Here is a 22,643-nt window from a genome sequence, read left to right as displayed (position 1 = left end):
GACAGGTGCAGTTTACCACCTGGATGGTAATCCGGGACAAGGAGGGGAGGTAACTTATGGTGGGAGGGAAGATTAGGGAACATGAAGTTACTTTTATTTCCTATTATGCTCCTAACATATGAGATATGCTTCAGGTCCTGTTACCCCATGCAACGGGACATGTTATATTGGGAGGTGACAGCAATCTTCTCCTACACCACATATTGGACAAATCCAATTCTCTAAGGACAACACTGAAGCGTGTTCGTAGACAGAGCACAAAATTGGCCCACCTATTTCGTACCCATGACTTGGTGGATATCTGGAGATTACACTTTTTACTCACACGTCCACAAAACCTATTCTAGAATAGATCACTTGCTTACTTGGTCTCCGCTGCTCCCCTTCATCAAATCCGCACACATTTTAACTACCCCATGGTCTGACCATTCCCCAGTTCAAATGACAGTTGATGAGTTGTGGACTAGGCCTGGACCCTCCTCTTGGTGCCTTAATGCCTCTCTACTCAATGACCCCACCATATTTCACAAAGTTGAAGCCTCACTTCGCCAATATTTTTGATATATATATATCCGAGGATACATCCCCATCGATTAATTGAGCGGCTCACAAGGCTACCATTCGAGGGAAGTTAATTCAAATAGCCGTGCGAACTAGATGTAATCGCGAATTACTTATCCGTGAACAAGAGGCTACTCTAAGAAATCTCTTATGGGAACAGAAATCCTCTACCCATTTGGATCTTCAGTCCCAGATAGACGGGGCACGTACCGTGCTGAATCTTAGTTTGACTACTAAGGCGGAGAGATCGATATGCTGGTCTAGGCAATGTTATTATACAATGGGAGATAAAGCCAATACCATGCTGACTAGGAAATTGGTGCCATGCCCTTACGCTCCTGCCTTGCCAAAATTGCGGCTCCACACTGGAAATTTGACCCAAAATCTTCAGCTGATTCTACATGAATTCTTTGACTTCTACTCAAATATGTATGCATCCCCGATGCGACCTCCCGCACCCCAGACAGATAGTTTTTTCGAGGCCTCCCTCTTCTGCAGGTTTCTCAAGAGCACATGGAGCTTATGGAAGAGGAGTTTACAGAGGCTGAGGTGGCTGGAGCGATAAAATCTATTAATCCTTCTAAGGCCCCAGGGCCGGATGGTTTCATGGGTCATTACTACAAGAAACATATGGAGCTCTTGACCCCTCATTTATGCTCGTTTTTCAACGACACCTTTTACCAACCCATGAAAATGATGCTTTCATCCATGTAATTCCCAGGCTGGGAAAAGATTCGGGACCGCCCAATATCACTTATTAATGTTGATCTTAAATACTGACTAAAATGTTGCGAACAGGTTGAACTCCTTTCTGTCGACATACATCCATTCCGACCAGGTGGGATCAAACCAAACGCATCATAGATGTAATTTCGGCACTGCAATCAAATTAGGACAACAACGGCACTAGAAAAAGTATGCTTTTATCCCTTGACCTACACAAGGCTTTTGATTCTCTGTCATGGGACTATCTCTTTCAGACTATATGACAGTATGGTTTTGGATGACATTTTCTTCACATACTGCATGTTCTATATAGTTTACCAAAGGCACGCCTGTCAGTTAAGGGCTATAAATCGGACTTTATCAACATTCGCAGGGGCACCAGACAGGGATGTCCATTGTCTCCTATCCTGTTCATCTTAGCCCTTGAACCATTGGCTATTAAGCTTCAAAATAACCCAGATATCCAGGGCATTTGATGTGGGGATGGAATACATAAATGTGCTTTATTTTCAGATGACCTTTTGATGTTACTTACGTCACCTATCACGTCAATCCCTAACTTGTTTGCAGACCTACGCTCTTTCTCCCTTATTTCGGGTTTAAAAGTTAATCCCACAAAATCACTAGCATTAAATCTGACTCTAGATGACCACACTGTCAGTAACTTGCAACAGACCTTCCGTTTTAAATGGCAAAATGACTCTCTGCCTTATTTGGGTATTCAGCTGACTGCTTCTCTCGAGACATCTCTCGAGAAAAACTATCCCCCCTTGTTTAAGAAATTGTCAGGGGACATGGATAGATGGGCTTCCAGTCCCCCCTTGTGGTTTGGGAGGCTACATTCAGTTAAAATGAAAATCCTACCTAAAGTGCTGTACCTATTTAGATCCTTGCCCATAGCGATAAACCGGTATGATGTGACTCTTTTCCAAAGGAAAAATATTAAAGTTTGTGTGGGGTAATAAAAGTCCTAGAGTAAATAGGCGCACATTATACACTCCTAAGACCTAGGGTGGTTTGGAATTACCAGACTTGGTAAAATATTTCTATGCGGCCCAACTGGCTCAATTGATTCATTTCCATTCACTGCTTCCCTGCCCCCAATGGAAGAGATTAGAGTCTACCTCCCTGCCGATGAAACAAGTCAGCCATGTGATGTGGTTGAGGGCGCGGGACAGACCGACCATACTATGTCCAACATTGTCATTTTCGCTTGGCCTTTGGGATAGACTGCCTGTCCAACATAATTTAAAATCCCCACACGCACCCACTGCTGGGTAACCCCAATTTCATCCCGGGCCTTAGCCCACGTACTTTTGATTGCTGGACAAATAAGGGACTGCTCAGTATTGCGGACCTATGTGATCATAAAGGGGTTTTGACAAAACACTATTTAATGACTCAATACCAGCTCCCATCCACAGAAATGTACCGCTATAATCAAAATGCTCATTTCATAGCGACACTGAGGCACACAGGAGATCTGACTGCTTTCACACCTATGAAACATTTATGTAAGCATTATGATAAGCAGAAAGGATTTATATCTCAGATTTATGATTTATTACACTCCGACTCTTTTAAACTGCCTTACATGGATAGTTGGGAGCGGGATCTGGGTGAGCGCATGGATGGGGTTGAGTAGAGTAGACTTGCTCAGCTGGCTTCTCAGTCGATCATCAATACTTAGCTGATAGAAGCAAATTATAAGGTCCTCCTGAGATGGTACCTGTGCGGGTGGCATCCTATGATGCAGATGCCTCACCCCTTTGCTTTCGTGACTGTGGTGAGGCAGGGACAGTGTTCCATATTTGGTGGTTGTGTCCAAAGGTCCGGCGTTTTTGAATACATACATATAACTTTATCTATTCTCTCACCCAGATGAACCTGAGGAAAAACCCTCAGCAAGCCCTCCTCAATTAACCAGTGGAGGGGGATCCGAAACCTGTGCGTCGGTTACTAATATTGATTTTTATGGCAGCTAGAATCTCTATTGCACGGTCTTGGAAGTCCCCTGTCATTCCATTCCACCTTCTAAAGACCAAGCTGATATGGATTATGATGAATGAATGCCTGATGGCAATTCTTCAAGATAAGATGGCTCGTTTTGAAAAAGTATGGGACCCATGGCTTAGATACCTGTCAAGTTCTCGGTAATTTGGAATTTGTCCTACTCCCACTTTTCTATTTTATTTTTCCTTCTCTCATTCTTTTTCTTTAACTATGGTTGTTGTTGAGTTCATTGTTGACATATCATCCGGTGATCGGCCTTTCTGTACTGTCAGAATGTTATTGCTGTACCCTTTCTTATATTGGTCACAGTGGAATGTGCCTATATGTCTTCATTGATGGAAATATCACACTTTTTTTTTTGTTTTCCTCTTTTCCTCCCAAGCATTTCAGGGAGGTTTTTGTATTGTATTTTATTAATATCGAAAAATAAAAATCTATTGAAAGAGAAAATATATTCCAGGGAGATATTTCCAGTATTTCTTATAAAAATTTTAAAACTAATTCTAAAAACACATGGGAGGCCATAAAATCATTGGAAGGAAATAAAAAGATAGTAATTAGACCTGCTGATAAGGGGGGTGGCCTAGTAATTCTATATAAAGAGCAATACAAAAAGGAGATGCAAAGGATATTGCAGGATACTAGCTCATATGAAAAATTGGAGGGAGACCCTACAATCAAATTAAAAGGAAGCTTAACTAAATTAATGAAGAGAGGAACCCAACAGAGAATTCTAAACAAAAAAAGAGGCCAAATATTTGATACCAAAAGTCCCTAAAATACCAGTCATGTGTCAAGTTCCAAAAATTCATAAAAATAAAATCGCCCCTCCTGGAAGACCCATTATAAGTCGGATCAACTCACTGTATTCCAGAGTGGGGGAATACCTTGATTTTCTCCTCCAACCAATAGTCAGGAAAGGAAAGGCATATCTTAAAGACAGTAGGGATCTTGTTAATATATTGAAGGGGACAGACATTATGGAGCAAACCCTACTGATTACAGTAGATATGGACTCCCTATATACAAATATTAAACAACCAGATGCCCTAAACACAGCCGAATGGTCACTTCATAGATATTCTGATGTACCATCTTCCCAGAAGAAATTTATACTAGAGGTTTTGGAAATGGCAATGGCCAACAATTACTTCTGGCATAATAGTGATTTTTTTCAATCAAATTAAAGGAGTATCAATGTGGGGGGAAGAAGAGAACTTTTCTATGAAAATGTCACGATTAAAAATGTACAGAATATATATTGATGATATTTTTATGATTTGGGAGAGGGAGTTGCAAGAACTGGAAATGTTTTTGACACACATGAATAACAATGCATATGGCATCAAATGTACAAGTACTACATGTAAGAAGGCCATTCAATTTTTGGATTTGGAAATTTTTAGAAATTGGACAGGCATGGGCACCAGAGCCTTTTTTAAGTATACTGGCAGAAATGGTTACATTTCTATAAGAATCATCCGAGGTGGTTGAAGGCAATCTCCAAAGGCCAGTTCATGAGAATTAGAAGAAATTGTGATAGAAGAAAGGATTTTGAAGTGCAATCAGATTAACTAATATATAGATTTTTGGAAAAAGGATATAAAAAATCAGAACTAATAAGAAGTAGAGATTAGGTAATGAATGGACACTCTACTGGGGCCTAAATCTAAAAAAGTACACAATGCTGAATTGGCATTCATTACAGGCTATAAGGAAATAGATACAGGGAAATGGAGAAGAGCATTTGTAGACACTGGCCTATTTTACTGGGGGACCAAACTTTGAAGCAGATTCTCTCTAATAGACCCACATTTATTTACAAAAAGGCCTTAGGCCTGAGAACTATAATTTCCAAGAATGTGGTGGAGCCTCCTAAAAGGCCCCCCATGTTCTTGGACACTACAGGTTTTTTTCATATATTCTTTGTAATTTTGCATTTGTATTGTTATTGCACACAGGTGTACTGACCAATATCGTGAACCGCAACAGTTTTTGCAGCCAGTATTAGCGTAGAATAATTTTTTTCAATGGCACAATATGGATAGTAATTTTTTTGTAGCCGTCCAATCACAATGCTTGTGTCTGTATTTATTGAGCCTGGAAATGGCAGAATGTCACTTCCCGAAGATGCCGCCAGGTGAAACATACATAGAAGCATGATCCCGTCACTTCCAGGTCTCTATGACATCACATCTGGCCCACTAGCAGCGAGGCTTGGAGCACACGCTGGCTTATCTCAGTGAGCTTGATGCATATTTACTGGTTGCACAGACTAGTGCCAGGACTTGGGCACCTGAATATGTGAGTGCATTGTTATCTAATACTTGAACCATGGTTCTTAATAAATATTACACTTAGAGCATTTTAATCTACACATTTCATTTGAGCTTTCTGGATAACCATTCATATAAGGTTGGAGATTTATCTTGTGAGAACCTACAGTTGAGACAACACATTATTCGATCGCCCAGTGTCATGTGACCATCCATATGGGGGTAACTACCTTCTGTTTTTTGGAAAGCCAATAATAAAAAGGGAACCAGGAGATTCACCCCATGAGTGCCTGCAGTTGGGAATCTACAGTACATATTACTTGAGCACATAGCGTTATTTGACCACCTTAACAGGGGCCAGCACCTTCTGGTGAGTGAGAAATTAATCTGTTACTTACACTTTGTGGAGGAGAATTTTTTTGAATTATGTGACTTCCATTCATTTTAAAAGAATTTTATGGACTTCAGTATATCCTGTACTAACTATTAACTATCCACATGGTGTTGGGAGATCACTTTGCGAGTATATGTTATTTATTGTATTGAGCAAACGCCAGTCTATTCAAGGTTTGTTATATTGAGTGTTTATCCACTTTATAGGGGTAGCTGATATTACTGCCTGAAAATGGCAGTATTCACTATTACTTGGTAAATCATATTACATATTTATATTTGATTTCATAGGCGCCACAACATTGTTTTTTTTTCATTTATAATCAGAAACATTCTTCATGAGGGTGGCCTAAGGGCTCAACATCCTCTAGTGGGCCCTGTGCTCACTGCCCGGCATCATAGAGCTCAATTGGCATTTGCCATTGAACACCAGAATTGGCAGGTCCGCCACTGGCACCCTGTGCTTTTCACAGATGAGAGCAGATTCACCCTGAGCACATGTGACAGACGGGAAAGGGTCTGAAGAAACAGTGGAGAGCATTATGCTGTCTGTTATATCGTTCAGCATGACAGTTTTGGTGGTGGGTAAGTGATGGTCTGGGGAGGCATATCCATGGAGGGACGCACAGACCTCTGCAGGCTAGACAATGGCTCCCTGACTGCCATTAGGTATCGGGATGAAATCCTTGGACCTATTGTCAGACCCTATGCTGGTGCAGTGGATCCTGGGTTCCTCCTGGTGCACGACAATGCCTGGCCTCATGTGGCGAGAGTATGCAGGCAGTTCCTGAAGTATGCAGGCAGTTGACCTAAATCCAATAGAACACCTCTGGGATATTATTATACAGGATTTATTATACAGAATTTATCATGTTTCAGTCTATACGACAGCGCTAGGTACACCTCAGACTGTCTAGGAGCTCAGTGATGCCCTGGTCCAGATCTGGGAGGAAATACCATTGTCATCCCATTAGGAGCATTCTCTGATGTTGTCAGGCATGCATACAAGCACATGGGGGCCATGCAAACTACTGAGTACCATTCTGAGTTGCTGCAATGAAAAATGGACTAGCCTGCTGCATCATTTTTTCATTTTGATTTTCAGCCTTGGAATTCAGTCCTCTGTAGGTTGATAATTTTCATTTCCATCAAACGATGGGACATCCTTACATTCCTAACACATTACCCAGTCCATATCAGTATAAATATCCAGCATGATATTTTTCCCCATTGAGATCTGATGTGTTTTCAAAGTGCTCCTTAAGGTTTTTGAGCAGTGTAGTTGGGTTAATCCACCTTAAAATATAAAGCAATTGTTTTGTATATAACATATGTAAATTAATTGTATAGAATGAATTTTGCACTTCACATCACTTAATGCAAAGAGAGTAGTTAACAAAAGGAAAACTGGAGAATTAAAAATTTGAATGCTCATGGGGTGATAATTATATTTTCATTAAAGTTTCCAAAATAATTCTGTTTATTCACCTGTATACTTCTTATGGGCCAGTGCAATCATTACATTTCAGCCTGTATTCTCTTCCAAAAATGACTTAATGGTCTATATATGCTAAAAACCAAAATTTTAGGCATCCTCTGCAGCACAAAATTAAGTTTTGGTGAGATGCTCCTTAATGGTTGATCACTTCTAAAATGATGATTTCCTCATTAGAGTACTGCAAGTGCTTCAACTGATCAAATCACTTCAATTCAGAATCAGTATTCAAAAGACATAGAAGAACAAACAGCCTTTTTTCACAGCAGAAACAGGTAGGAATCTGCTATGAAATTTGTTAAATTTCCTGCAATGTACATTGATAACCAGGAGGGGATTGATTCTTTCACAACAAAAGTGGAGTTACTCTCTAACACTCTCTATAGCATACTAATATGAATATTTTATAAGTTCAATAGTGTAATAGCAAACATTAGTTAATACCCTGACTTGCCCACATCAAATAAATTATGTCTCATACAGTATATAGTAACTATTAAGCATAAAACATTTACCAAATATATTAAAACATTCAGAAATTTAAAAGATAGCAACAAAAAAGTAATGTGAAGGAAATGGGTACTTACCTTTTATGCTGAGCTGAGGACTGACGGTGTAAAAAAGCCCCCCTACCTTACCCTGATCCCCGACGAAGTAGTGAACGCTAGCGGTTACCAGGGGGCAGCCATTTCCTTCTCGAAGGTACAGCAATACACCAGGAGCCCAACACTTCTTAAGAAAGCTGAAGATCCACAGTTTCCTTGCACCAAATCCAACCAACTGAACTGGAGCAAGAATGTCAAGAAAAACATCTGAGTTACCTGATCTGCATACTATGATATTTAAAGTATTAAAGCCAAAGGGTCAGTATTAGCTTTTTTTTTTAAAGAAGGACACCAGCAATGACAGTTTCTGTATTTCCCTCATTATTGGTTTACGTTAATATTTATGATGTGATGGTAAGTGTATAGATGTGAAAATCTGATTGTGTGTTACTAGGGGCATCATTCTGTAGAGGGTGGCATGGGAAGTGGATTTCTGCTCTTGGTGTAGGCAAATGCATTTTTAGAATTGTTTTTGTTGATAGTATTACCTTAATGTGATTTTTATATGACATTTATGATGGCCTAGCCCATCATTGCTTCCATTTAGTGTTCAGCAACAACCATGTTCCTGTGAGCATCCAGCATCCAACTATGGAAAAAAAACTACTACTTCTCACAAGGACAATTTACTAAAACTGGAGAGCGCAAAATTTGGTGCAGCTGTGCATGGTAGTCATCTTCTAAGTTCAGCTTGTTCAATTAAAGTGGCTGTAAAGGCTCAACATTTTTACCTTCATACATTCTATGCATGAAGTTAAAAAAAATTCTGTGTGCAGCAGCCCCTAAATACTTACCTGAGCCCCATCTCAATCCAGTGATGTGCATAAGAGTCTTGGCTGTCCAGGGTCTCTCCCTCCTGATTGGCTTAGACAGCAGTGGGAGCCATTAGCTTCCGATACTGTCAATCACAGCCAGTAAGCCAATGAGGAGAAAGTGGGGGTGGGGCCAAGCCGTGTCTGTGTGTGAATGGAAACGCAGAGCAGCATCTCAGGAGCGAGCCTGCTCTGGTGCCCCCATAGCAAGCTGCTCCTAGATTGTAAGCTCGAAAGAGCAGGGCCCTCGATCCCCTCATGTTTTGCATTGTATTGGTATTGTTCTGTCACATGTTCTGTCCCCCTTTGTAATGTACAGCGCTGAGCGAACTATTGGCGCTTTATAAATACTGTATAATAATAATAATAATAATAATAATAATAATAATAATACTGTGGGGGAGCCTGGCATGAGAGTGGTACCAGGAATGCCAGGAGAAGAGGATCGGGGTTACAAGTAAGTATGACATGTTTGTTATTAAAAAATAAAAAAAAATAAAAATCTGCCTTTACAATCACTATAAGCTTTGACAAAAAATGGCAGCTGATTGGTTTATATGCAAAGCTGTACCAAGCTTTGCACTCTCCAGATTTAATAAATCAACCCCATAGTGTTTAACATTTTCCCTGTACAACAGTGCTCATTATTAAGATATTTTACTATGAGTGGGTGCATATATTTATTTCAACTTGGTAGTACATTTGTGTCCACCTAAAAAGAATAATTGTTTGCATCTGTAATTTATATATACTGTGTAGAGGCTTATCAACTGGGGCATTATTTGCAAGGTCCGTTTTCACTCTATTTCTGTCAAAAAACCCGAAAAAACACTGATAAAACTTTTTAAAAGTTTTTTTTCCACTTTGCCAAAAGGTGAGCTGCATTAATGCTTCTACTCCTTACTGACAAAATATCTAGGATTGCAAGCCCCCACCCCAGAAGTAGTAAAATATTGCATGTGGGCAAATGCAGAAGCAACACCTTTCACTTTCCACTATTTTGTGATATAAAGCTAATCCATTTGTATTGACAGTTTTTATTAACCACCCTTGTCTATTTCATCATTTTCATTCAGGTCTTCTAGAATTCTCAGACCTACCCCAATCCATTTCCTTCCTATTACTATATTACCAGTAAATGAAATTAATTTGATAATTACATGTACAAACACAATTTTGCGGCTTTATTGTTTGTTCTAGTAATAATTTCTCCAAGTTGTTCAGCTACTTTAAATGAAAACAGTCTGGTAACAATGTCAGGTATTATACAAGTACAAAATGCCCCTAACCAGCCTGCAAGGTCTGTGCTCAGGTCTGGTTGTTATTATGATTTATAGATGGTATTGAATCATGAGTCAGTCTTGTAATTGATTGCACATGTGGAAATAGATGTAAAAAAAAAGGAGATCCCCTGCAGAGTCTTCATGCGTACCTCTGCGCAAAATGTAAGCATACCAAGAGCCAGGAATTTATTTGGAACACATGGTGTATAGCTAATTCTGCGAGATCACAACTAGTCCATTTCCAAGAATTGTGCAACAACAAAGAAGTCTATATGGAATCTGCAAATGTGATTGGCTGCTAAAGTGATAACATTAACAATATAAAATTATGTGTGGGGTGAGTAGGTTGCCAGTTTCCATACACAGTGTGTTAAAATGGAACCAAGCAACCTGATGAGTCACTATACCTAATTATATATTTCTTCATCCTACCTCAGCTGTGTATAGAGGCCAGCTGGTTGACAACTCCAAGCATCACCGTCATTGGTTACTTAAAGAAAAACCATTGCATTGCTTGGTTTATAACAATATGAACCAAAATATGGAAGAATGAATTTATTGTTTCTTGGAAATACTGTGCTCCAGGTTTTCCTTTTATAGAAAAGAAGTTAAAAGATATAATACATAGGAAGAAAACTAAAAATCGAACTAAACACCAGGACGATTTGTGTTTTTATTTAGCCACGCTTTGTACAACTATAGCTGATGTATTGTGTGTCTATTGCATTTACATAACACAATTTCAGGGGTAAAAAAATTGGTAATTACATGACACAATTGCAGGAGTAAAGATTTTGATAAATTAGTCATTCTATTTTTTGAAAGCTGGCTCAGTTTTGTCTGATCATATGTGATCAGCAGTAACCTGGACCACATTGGAGGGAGAATATTGTGACAAGATGTTGCAGTAACATCCAGAAGCCTAATGAGAATTTTGCTAAATCTGGCTGTATTTAGTCTTATAACACTCTGCTAAAGCTGAACTCCTGTCAAAACATAGTAAGTAGTGCGCTGAAAGGAAAGGGCTTCTTTATAGTTTTTACTGTGGTTTATGAGCCAATTGAGTAGATTTTGGTTGGGACAGGAAGTAATAGGAAATTTCTCCAGTGAGAATTAGTGAGGAGCCAGCCTCGGTTAGGTGCAAAGGATGTCCTTCAAACTTCTTCTAACTTCGAATGATTTTAGGAACCCAATTGAAGTCAATAGGAGTTGTATCTTTAAAAAATTGGCCATTTTCAGGGCTAATAGACAAAGGATTGTCTATTATTATTAATAGGAATGAGGAACTGGGAACTGTCATGGAGGGACATGTACCAATGCAAAAAAAAATCTAAAAAATTCAATTCAGCAGGGAGCAGCTCTTTTAACCTCTTTCAGTAGTCTTCCAATGCCTAGGAGGTGGTGCAGCTTTTATATCATGTGAGCACTCTGATTGGCTCTTACAGCTTAAAATGAAGCATTAAAATGTCTTTACAAAATTTGCTTAGTGGATGCCTTAAACCTGCTCATGAAATGTGTACAAAGTGGTGGGGGTTTCCCTTAATTTATACCAGATACTTATCCTAGAAGAGGGCTTGGTATAGATGTTAAGGGGAACTCCATGCAAGTGAAAAAAGATGAGGGGTTCATTCTAAAAAGCTATATCAAGGGACTCTGGCCTGGTATGTTTTTTGTTTGGGGGGGGGGCACACATTGGCTGACCCCTGTGCTAGCTTGCCAGGCTGCATGCTCAGGTAAGGGTCTGGAATTGATTTGGGGGGGGATCCTACACCTTCTTTTCTTGTTTTTTGCATCAGGCACCCCTTTGTCATTCATATTAGACCTAAAGGAGGGCCACTAGATATATGTACCCTCCCCTACATGAATGAGTAAGGGGTACATGGTATTCCTTATTCACATAAAAAATGTCAATGTTAATAAACACAAACATGTGTGACAAGTCCTTTAAAAAAAAGTCCCATGGTATAAATCCATCATCAGTTATGTTGTACAGTGATATAGTTTAATTGTCAGTCACGATGAAGGATGCATCACACTCTTGGTTTCAACTGACCTGAGGCCAGCAACTTGCTTGTAAACAAAGGGGTGGTGATATTGGTTGAAAGCATTGATCAAATATAGTCAGTCCCATATGATGGTCAGTGATTTCAGCCAGCATTGCCAACCCTTTCTTTATATTCAGCTGCTGGCTGGTAGATGAATGGGACCAGGGACACATCACCGGTTATTAGTATGCTGGAAGCCACTGGCTTTGAACAACCAGGAACCCTGAAAAGAAAGCTCTCCCATTTGGCAGCAGTAGTAATACCTTAAGCAGCTGAAGGTTTGGCTCCATGAGTGGGTGAACACCCCATTTAGTTTGTCTGTTTGCTAAACACTGAACAGTCCAAGTTTGGACAAAATCCTTCTGCAACGTTCTGTAAATTTCAATACAATATGGCAAGTTGGAGGAACTTTGTACACAGTTGTTCTTGTTGTACTATTGTCGTTTCCTGCTTGTGTGATTGGCTGATTGATATTCCCAGAAGTCTGCACTAATATACAAGTCAAATTTTAGGCATTCTCTGCAGGAAAAAATTAAGTTTTGGTGAAATGCTCCTTAAGGGTTAATCACTTCTAAAATGATGATTTCCTCATTAGAGTACTGCAAGTGCTTCAACTGATCAAATCACTTCAGAATCAGTATCCAAGAGACACAGCAGAAACAGGTAGGAATCTGCTACGAAGTTTTTTTAAATTCCCTGCAATGGGGATTGATTCTTTTACAACAAAAGTGGAGTTACTCTATAACACTTTCTATAGCATACTAATATAAATATTTTATAAGTACAGTAGAGTAATAGCAAACATTAGTTAATACCCTGACTTATGTCTCATACAGTAAATATTAAGCATAAAACATTTACAGAGTATATAAAAAAAATATTCAGAAATGTAAGAGATAGCAACAAAAAAGTAATGTGAAAGAAATGGGTACTTACCTTTTAGGCTGGACTGGGGTTGGGGTTGATGGTGTAAAAAGCCCCCCTACCTTACCCTGATCCCTGATGAAGTAGTAAATGCTAGTGGTTACCGGGGGGCAGCCATTTCCTTCTTGAAGTTACAGCAATACACCAGAAGCCCAACACTTCTTAAGAAAACTGAAGATCCACAGTTTCCCTGCACCAAATCCAACCAACTGAACTGGAGCAAGAATGTCAAGAAGAACATCTGAGTTACCTGATCTGCATAATATGATTTTTAAAGTATTAAAGCCAAAGGGTCAGTATTAGCTTTTTTTTAAAGAAGGACACCATCAATGACAGCTTCTGTATTTCCCTCATTATTGGTTTACGTTAATATTTATGATGTGATGGTAAGTGTATAGATGTGAAAATCTGATTGTGTGTTACTAGGGACATCATTCTGGAGAGGGTGGCATGGACAGTGGATTTCTGCTCTTAGGCTGCAACTAGTCCAGGAGGAGAAGGATATTTCCAAGAATGTGGGGGTTTGGCATCTTGAGACTTGCATACTGGTAGAGATAGTTACAGAATAGATGCCAGTTAAAGTGGTTGTAAAGGCTGAAGGTTGTTTTTTAACCTTCATGCAATCTATGCATGAAGGTGAAAAACCTTCTGTGTGCAGCCCACTCCCCTAACCTAATACTTACCTGAGCCTAATCTTGATCCAGCAATGTTCATGAGAATTGAGGCTCTCCTGGCTCCTCACTGGCTCAGACACAGCAGCATCCATTGGCTTCTGATGCGGTCAACCACAGCCAGTGAGGAGGAAGCAGGGGGCGGGGCTAAGCCACGCACTGTGTGTCTTATGGACACACAGAGCGGGGCCCGGGAGAAAGCATGCACAAGTGCCCCCATAGCAAGTGGCTTGCTATGGGGACACTCAGTGGGGAGAAGGAGCCAGAGCACCGTAATAAAACTTGAGAAGATGAGAGTCAAGGTTGCTGTGTGCAAAACCATTGCATAGAGTAGGCCATGTTTGTTAACTTTCTTTAATTATACCTTTGATATCGCTTTAAATATGTTGGTAAGTTTAGTTGAAGAAATATAAGAGACACGCCAATGAGGTATGCTTGGTCTTACAGCTTTATACAGACAGAAGGGTCAACAGGAGAAATATCCAGGGGGACATATATGGTCATATAGTTCTACAAAAATAGGAGTGAGGGCAGTGGGACATTTGGGACATCTTGTACATCTAAAGGTCCAGAAAGAGAGTATAATGGTGGGCATTTAAAAATAGTTAGTTTTGCCTCTTTTGCCTACATAAGGAGGTGACTGATGCAGACGACCTCTTTCTAGTTACCATCCTTCTCCCATGCAATGGAGATCAGAAGTTGAAGTAGGTACCGCACCCACAGCACAGTAATACAAAGGAACTGTAATATCCCCCAGAAAAGGTTGTTAGGCAGTCCATTCAAAATAAATGAACTGCAACACACCACAATGCATAAAAAATGGTGCAGGCTACATTTATTTACAGCACACCTGTGGTATGGTGTTTTCTAGTGCACACACATTATAAAGGTGCGATGGCATCATATTACTTCTTTATATTAACCTTAACTATGGTTTCCATATGTTAAACCTGGAGGATGCATGGGTCAAATTATATATTTTGCTCTGGAACCAGAATGTCATATGCTCTGTTCATTTCTCTTTTTTGTGGTTACATGATTTGTATGCTTTGCTGAAAGATTTAATAAAACTTATAAATTTAAAAAAAGGTGCAATGGGATGCCAGTCAAAATGACTTAAGGTTGCGTTAAGCCACGTTGTGTTTGCTGCATGATAACATGTTGCTGTGGGTGGTGCAAATGATTGAAAGAAGAAGAAATGTTCCTTTTTTTTACTGTTTTTTTTACTATAATACTGTGAAAGTATGCCTGAAATATGGTGAAATCAGTCTTTTTATACAAAGACTCTTTGCCTATACTGTCTTTTTCCAAGTGAAAATTGTTGACTAACATGACATTTTGGTATTGTGAAATGCATGGATTACACTGCAAGCATATTCAATATTCGCTTTATCAACTAGGATTATGGCATCTTGCCACAACAAACACTGAGCAGCGTTACTATTCCCACAAGTACAATAATAATAATTTCCAGAAATCCTTGCATTACCCAATTCTGTATCCTGGCGTCAATGACAAATGGCTTCCACTATGCCAGAGGTTATAAAGTATAATAGCTTTGTATTTAGGAAGTAGTTTAGATGTGGTTACCCATGAAATGAAAATTATTTAGAACTATGAACAATTAGTATTATTACTATAGCAGCGTATAATTTTCAAGCTGCGCACACTAAATAGCTTTCCTTTAATGTCATTTGATAGAAGTGGCCTTTGTACCGGTGTTCCTGTGAAATGTCTTGAAATACTGAAGGTAGGAATCTTAAGAGGCACAGATTGTGACGTTTAGCCAGTTAAAAAAAAAAGTCAATACACATCTATCCATCTCTAAAATATATGCTATGTCCATCCAATACTATTTGCTTTTATATATTATTATTACTAATGTAATTTATTAACTTTATGAAATATCACAATAAGAAGATATTTTGTATCAATAAGCACATACATTAAAGAAAAACACAAGTTGAACTATGTTCATTGCAAAGACATTGCAAACTTTATTACCAGTTCTTACCTTTTTCAGTTAAGAATATATTGATTGCTAAGCATGAAGGTGTGTTTGTCATAGCCAACTGAAAATTTTGAGTTGTAACAAGAAATCAGTCTCTGCATTCCATTACATTTGGAAGCTCTTTTAAAATATCTCTCCAAGGGCTTGTCCACACTGCAACGTAGTGCAGGAAACCAGAGTACTGTGCGTGTTTCCCACACCGCTTTCAAACTGCATTGTGTGTGTGCTCTGCTGTGGGTGTCAATATAATTTTAACAACACCCCAAATACAGGTCACAACTGCAGTGTGTTTGTCTGCATTGCATTACGTGGTACCACATTACCATGCGATTCTGTGTTGTGCGGTTTTGAAAAGTAGTACATACATAGTCACAAGGTTAGTCTGGCTGAAAAAAGACAAAAGTCCAACCAGTTCAAGCATTAAAAAAAAAAGGTTTAATCCTACACCCACAGTTGAACGAGAAGAAGACAAAAAAAAACAGCAAAGCATTATCCAATTTGCTCCTGCAGGGAATAAAATTCCTTCCTGATCCCCCAAGAGGCAATCAGATATTCCCTGAATCAAGTTTACCTATAGATGTTAGTATCCAGTTATATTCTGTGTATCCAAGAAAGAATCCAGGCCTTTTTTAAAGCAATCCACTGAGCCAGAACCAACTCTTAAGGGAGTCTTTCACATTTTCACAGCTCTTACTGTGAAGAAACCTTTCCATGTTTGGAGATTAAATTTCTTTTCCTCCAGACGTAAAGAGTGCCCCCTTGTCCTCTGTGATGACCTCAGGATGAATAACTCTACACCGAGTTCACTATATGAATCACTGATGTATTTATACATGTTGGTCATATCCCCCCTTAATCTCCACTTCTCAATAGAGAATACATTCAGTTCCTCTAATCTTTCCTCATAGCTGAGCTATTCCATGCCTCTTATCAGTTTAGTTGCTCTTTTCTGTACTTTCTCCAGTTCCCCAATGTTCTATTTGTGAATTGGTGCCCAAAACTGAACTGCATATTCCAGATGAGGTCTTACTAATGATTTGTACAGGGGTAATATGATATCTCTCTCTCTGGAGTCTATACCTCTTAATACAAGAGAGGATTTTGCTTGCTTTAGAAACCGCAGCTTGGCATTGCATGCCATTATTAAGCTTGTGATCTACCAGAACTCCCAGATCCTTCTCCACCATTGATTCCCCCAGTTGTCCCCCCCCTAGTATGTATGATACATGCATATTCTTAGCCCCCCAAGTGCATAACCTTACATTTATCAACAATAAACCTCATTTGCCACATAGTTGCCCAATTAAACAGTGCATTGAGGTCGGCTTGTAAGTTGGAGACATCCTGTAAGGACGTTATTCCACTGCACAGCTTGGTGCCATCTGCAAGGACTGAAATTGGATTTTTAATCCCAGACCCTATATTGTTTATAAATATATTAAAAAGTAAGGGTCCCAATGTGACGGGAGTCACTTTGGGTGGAGGGCCCATGGAACACAGCTCACTTTGGAGAGGTGGGGAGACCCCTGTCTCTGCTCCCCATATCCCTCTTATGTGGAAGTCACCCTGTACCTGTTAGGGGTGCAGGGGGAAATGTCCTAATATTGTGTAGACATGTCTAGGAGATAGGTGGGGGGGGGGTTGTTCATTGTTTAATGCCATGTGGTTGTATCCGATTGTTCTATTGTGTGTCTTGCTTGGGAGCAAACTATTATGGGAAGTATGTGTTTGTGTATTGGCTTGGTGGGGGGTGTTTCCAACAGCCCTTCCCCCTAATGGGACTGTCTGCTGATGTGTCTATTGTTACTGGGTGTGTATTGCCCCGCCCTGTGTATATATCTTGTCTCTGTGTTAAAATAAAGTAGTCTATTTTCTGATTTATTTCATGACTGATCTCGTCTAGTCTTGTATGGCCAGTGGTGGTGTCCGTGTATCTGTGTTCGGACAGGGAAGTGGTAGTCTAACGGAAATACCCTAGTGCACCCAACACTGAACCTCGGGGTACACCACTAACAACCCTAGATCATTCAGAGTATGAATCATTAACCACTACTCTTTGAATATGATCTTTTAGCCAGTTTTCTATAAACTTTACTGTAAACTTTACCTTACACATTGTGTGAGAAACTGTGTCAAATGCTTTTGCAAAATTCAAGTATACCACGTCCACCGCCATCCCTCTGTCCAAGGTTTTGCTCACCTCCTCATAAAAAGAGATCAGATTTGTTTGACAACTTCTGTTTTTCATGAATCCATGCTGTCTGTTGCTTAAAATATTTTTTCCAGCTAGAACTCATCTTTTGTGGTATTTTATTAAACTCTCCAGTATCTTCACAACTATGGACGTTAAACTAACAGGTCTATAATTACTTGGTAAAGAGTTTGACCCTTTTTTAAATATTGGCACCACATTGGCCTTACGCCAGTCATTAAAGAGTCCCTAAAAATTAGAAACAATGGCTTTGAAATGACAGAGCTCAATTCTTTAAGGACCCATGGATGTATCCCATCCAGTCCAGGTGCTTTATTCACCTGTATTATGTCTAAATATTTTTGGATCATATCAATTGTGAGCCAATGTGGATCATCTGGGGCTGTGTCAATACCATGCCCATTATGGACAAGAGCTCCCCCATGCTCCTTTGTATACACAGAGCTGAAGAAAGTATTTAATAAATTTGCCTTCTCTTTCTCCCCAGTCACCCACTCTAGATTATGTTATAAAGGGCCTACATGCTCGGACCGGACCTTTTTACTATTAAGATATTTAAAGAACATACAATACTTTTGGTGTGATTGATTGTGATTTCAACCTATTAATTTGAATGGGAAAATCACACTGCACTGATTCGCACAGGAACCAGCCATAAAAGAAAAAAAAAAACCATGTAGATGATGCAAAATAATTTGGCTTTAAAGAGGTATTAAACCCAAAAGCAAACATTTAATATATTGCACATTACCACTTCTTAAATGTGGTGGCTGCATTAGTTTTCTTTTTTAGGGTTTCTTTCTTTTTGTCACCTGGTGTAGCAGTTAGAAATTTTAGACAATCCATTTAACACTGATATGGGTGCTTACAACGATCAGCTTTTTATCCATTATCCCAAAAGGAAAAAAAAATAATTTGCTGTAACTGCCTATAAAGTGTTGGCTGGAGTTTTGCTTCAGTTTGTTAGTGCATTTAAATCTGCTAGTATGCCAAACACTCCCCTCCCAGCCAAGTTAAATATGTTACTGTTCAAAGGTGTCCCTCTGCTCCTTACTCTGGAGTGGGGGCACTGTAATACAAGAGGTGTGTTACTGGTCAGATCACCAGGTGAAAACAGAGGGAAAAATGCCAAACAAAGAAGAAAACTAATGCAGCCACCATATCTAATGATTGGTAAGATGTAATATAATAAATGTTTGGTTTTGGGTTTAAAAATGCTTTAAGCTCTGTGATGACGTCTGGTAGAAGGAAGGGACAGTCAAATTCTGAGATGTTCTGTATACAAAGAGTTTGCAGCATGCACCTAGTTTCTAAAATTGCTATTCATTTATTTAGCAGTCTTAGTAACTTTGTACTAATTTTGGTTGTGTTTATTTCTGCGGTGGAGATTTTGGTCATCAGGTGAGATTCAGCCTGGGTTCACACTTGTGTGGTGCGGCATCCCGCATGTGATTCGCACAAGAACCGCACCGCATTCCTGTGCAAATCACATGCAAATTCTGTATGGCTCAAATCGCACCACATTTGCACCAAAAAGGTGCAGGACCCTTTTTTGGTCCGCACTAGAATCAGAACGCATTTGTGTTCACACCCATGCGATCCAATTCTGCACATCGCACCGTGTTTTGCGAACTGATTTCAGGGTGTTGTTAATTTAAAATACAAACCTGCAATGGTTTGTGTGAATGGGGAAATCGTACAGAAACCGGTGCAAATTTTACACTGCATCAGTGTGAACCCAGGCTAAAGATGTGTAATCTGAAAGTGATGAAGCAAGTATTTTTTCATTTTAGCTAGAGCCATAGGGGTTGATTTACTTAATACAAATACGATGTGCACTTTGCAAGTGCAATTGCACAGATTTTTCCCAAAGCTTAGTAAATGTGGTAAAGCTCTGCTGATTCATGTTCAAGCAAAAACACTGTTTTTCTTTTTTAATTTTCCTTCCACCTTATTGGGTATTCTTTACAAAGTGGAGCTTCACCACCTTCACTAAGCTCTGGGGAAAATCAGCGCAACTGCACTTGCAAAAAAGTCTATTTGCCTCTAATAAATCAACCCCTAAACCTTCTTTTAATGAAACATATGTTGCATTTTAATGATGGTTTCTTTGATATAGAATATTTAGTATGATAGCAGCTGTTTGAGTAGACCCACTCATGAGATGTTTGACCAGGACCCACCAATATCTTGAAATGCAGTGTGATTGGTCTTCTGTCTCCTCAGTTCTAGTAGGTGGACATTTCTGGTTAATATAGCAAAGCTTACACAGCAGTAAACTAGGCCTGTGAATTTTTAGCCTACTAATGTCATGTATAATCTAGACAGAAAGAAAGAACAAAATAGCACCTACAGTACATCTGTTTCTGGCTCATTGAATCTCCAATTACTGACTAATATGACCAAATCATCCTTTTCATTTTGAAGGTATATATAATTTACCCATGGCCTGGGGCTGGCCAGTTACAGAACCAACGTGTAACATTTGTTTCCATGATACAAGAGTTGATTTGGTAAACTTAAAATAAAAAAAAAAACAAATTAAGTGTATGAACATTATTGCAACAATATATTTACACTTGGGAATCTGTTGTTTTCCTCTAGATACATTTAAAAGCTGTGTGGCTAAGCTATTCTTTAGCTGTCCTATGAAGGGTCACTACTGCCTTTACAGTAAATCCAGTTTTGTCTTGATCAGTCGACATCCACAGATTTGGATCCACATTATGTTTCTCTTTCAGCAGGTGAGTGAACACCAGTACTGTAGGTACATTGAGACGGGGAATTCTCACTCAGGATAGACCTATACTAGCAGTCCTATGTCAGTTACTGATAAAGTCTTAATGGGTAAAATAAAGCTATGATTGTGTCTGTGAAGGTCTCAAATATCCTGGTCATGATATATCTAGTAGTAGTTAGTTACATTCACTTGGACTTGTTCTGTAATATTAACTGTTTCCCCGCTGCTCTATAGCAGAAATACTGCTACAGGGCAGTAGGCCCGCACAAAATCACACATATATATATATATATATATATATATATATACGTGAGTTTACATTTCTGGGTAGAGGGCACGTGCGTGCACGCACCCTACCCGCGCCACCATTGGCGGCTACAGATGTCAGTCACCAGGTCCCGGCTGGGGATTCCCTGCCAGCACCTGGCAATCACAGAGAAACAGTGACAGGGGAGAGACCTGTGTATAAACAACACAGGTCTCTCTCCTGTCAGCAATAACATGCTGCTTTGTATTTCTCTGCACAGCACAGCAGAGAAATACACAGCAGCATGTTTTCCTAGTAAAACACACACATCACATACAGTAAAACAACACATAGCACACAGTTAACCCTTTGATCGCCCCAGATGTTAACCCCTTCCTGCCCAGTGTCCTTAGTACAGTGTCAGTGCTTTTTATTAGCACTCTATTAGTGTCATTGGGATGTCAGTGGCAGTTAGTCAGTTCCCACCCATTGTCAGAATGCCCGCCGCAGTCCCGCTATAAGTTGCTGATCGCTGCCATTGCTAGTATAAAATAAATTCTAATACATATACCGCCATTTGTAGACGCTATAACACATATTTGGATTTTTGTTTTGCAAAGACATGTCGCAGAATACATTTTGGCCTAAATTTATGATGAAATTTGATTTTTAGTGGATATGTTTTATAGCAAAAGTCAAAAATATTGTTTTTTCAAAATTGTCGGTCTTTTTTTTTTTTCTAGGGCAAAAAAATTCAAAACACGCAGGTGATCAAATACCAAGGAAAGAAAGCTCTATTTGTGGGGAAAAAAGGGACATCATTTTCATTTATGTGCAGCGTTGCATGACCACGCTTATCAGTTAAAGTGACGCAGCTCCAAATTGCACAAAATGGCCTGGTCAGGAAAGGGGGTAAATCCTCAGGAGGGCAAGTGGTTAAATATGGTTTTTGCTATTTTTTTGTTTTATCAGGATAAGTAGATTGTTATGAGGGACAAGTAGATTGGGACCCTGATTTAGTCCCTTGGACAAGTAGTTTTTAAAAATATTTTCACATCACTGGATGTATGACCTGAACGGGTTTATACCTCCAAAGATGCAGGTCCTCTCCCACCAACACCATACAGGTTGGTGATAGAGGGTGCAAAATGGGTACTCATAGCTGCCCCATATCTCTGGAGCAAGAAATCCCCATCAAATGAAAAGAAATTGTGCTTCAACAAATATTCTAGGCATTCCAGGATATATTTTCCTTGTATCAAGGTGTAATCACTGTGATGGTCCAGATAAAAAGAAATAGCAACCAACACCAAATCATAAGGCAGGGGTCGGCAACCCCTGACACGCAGCCAGTTAAATGTAATTAACTAGTAATAGATAAAGCTATGTTTATATTTTAGCAATTGCCACTATTAAAGAGTCCCATCATTTCCAGTATAATTTGTCTAAGGACAAGATAGTGGAAAATATTAATTTATATCTTTTGTATATTTATTTATGTATAAAACTGAATGTATTAACAAACAGTGAAGTCAAACAGAAGGATACTTTGCAATTTTTATGTATATACAATCCATATTAATATATTTATTTTGAGATTTAGATGTTTATTTGCAGAAAATTTTAATT

General features: G+C 39.2%; 1 protein-coding gene across 1 annotated transcript in view; it reads left to right on the top strand.

Annotated features, from left to right (window-relative positions):
* Positions 1-22,643, top strand: part of VEPH1 (ventricular zone expressed PH domain containing 1) — a 468,187-nt gene that overhangs the window by 326,379 nt on the left and 119,165 nt on the right. The window contains exon 10 of the mRNA XM_089675407.1: positions 20,632-20,771. Within this exon, the coding sequence (XP_089531533.1) occupies positions 20,632-20,771 (140 nt within the window). The remainder of the gene's footprint in view (positions 1-20,631; positions 20,772-22,643) is intronic.

Source organism: Staurois parvus, unplaced genomic scaffold (assembly GCF_062004578.1).
Source record: "Staurois parvus isolate SC_StPar_1 unplaced genomic scaffold, SC_StPar_1.0 ptg000155l, whole genome shotgun sequence".
NCBI classification, from domain to species: domain Eukaryota; kingdom Metazoa; phylum Chordata; class Amphibia; order Anura; family Ranidae; genus Staurois; species Staurois parvus.
This window is presented reverse-complemented; position numbering and strand designations above follow the sequence as displayed.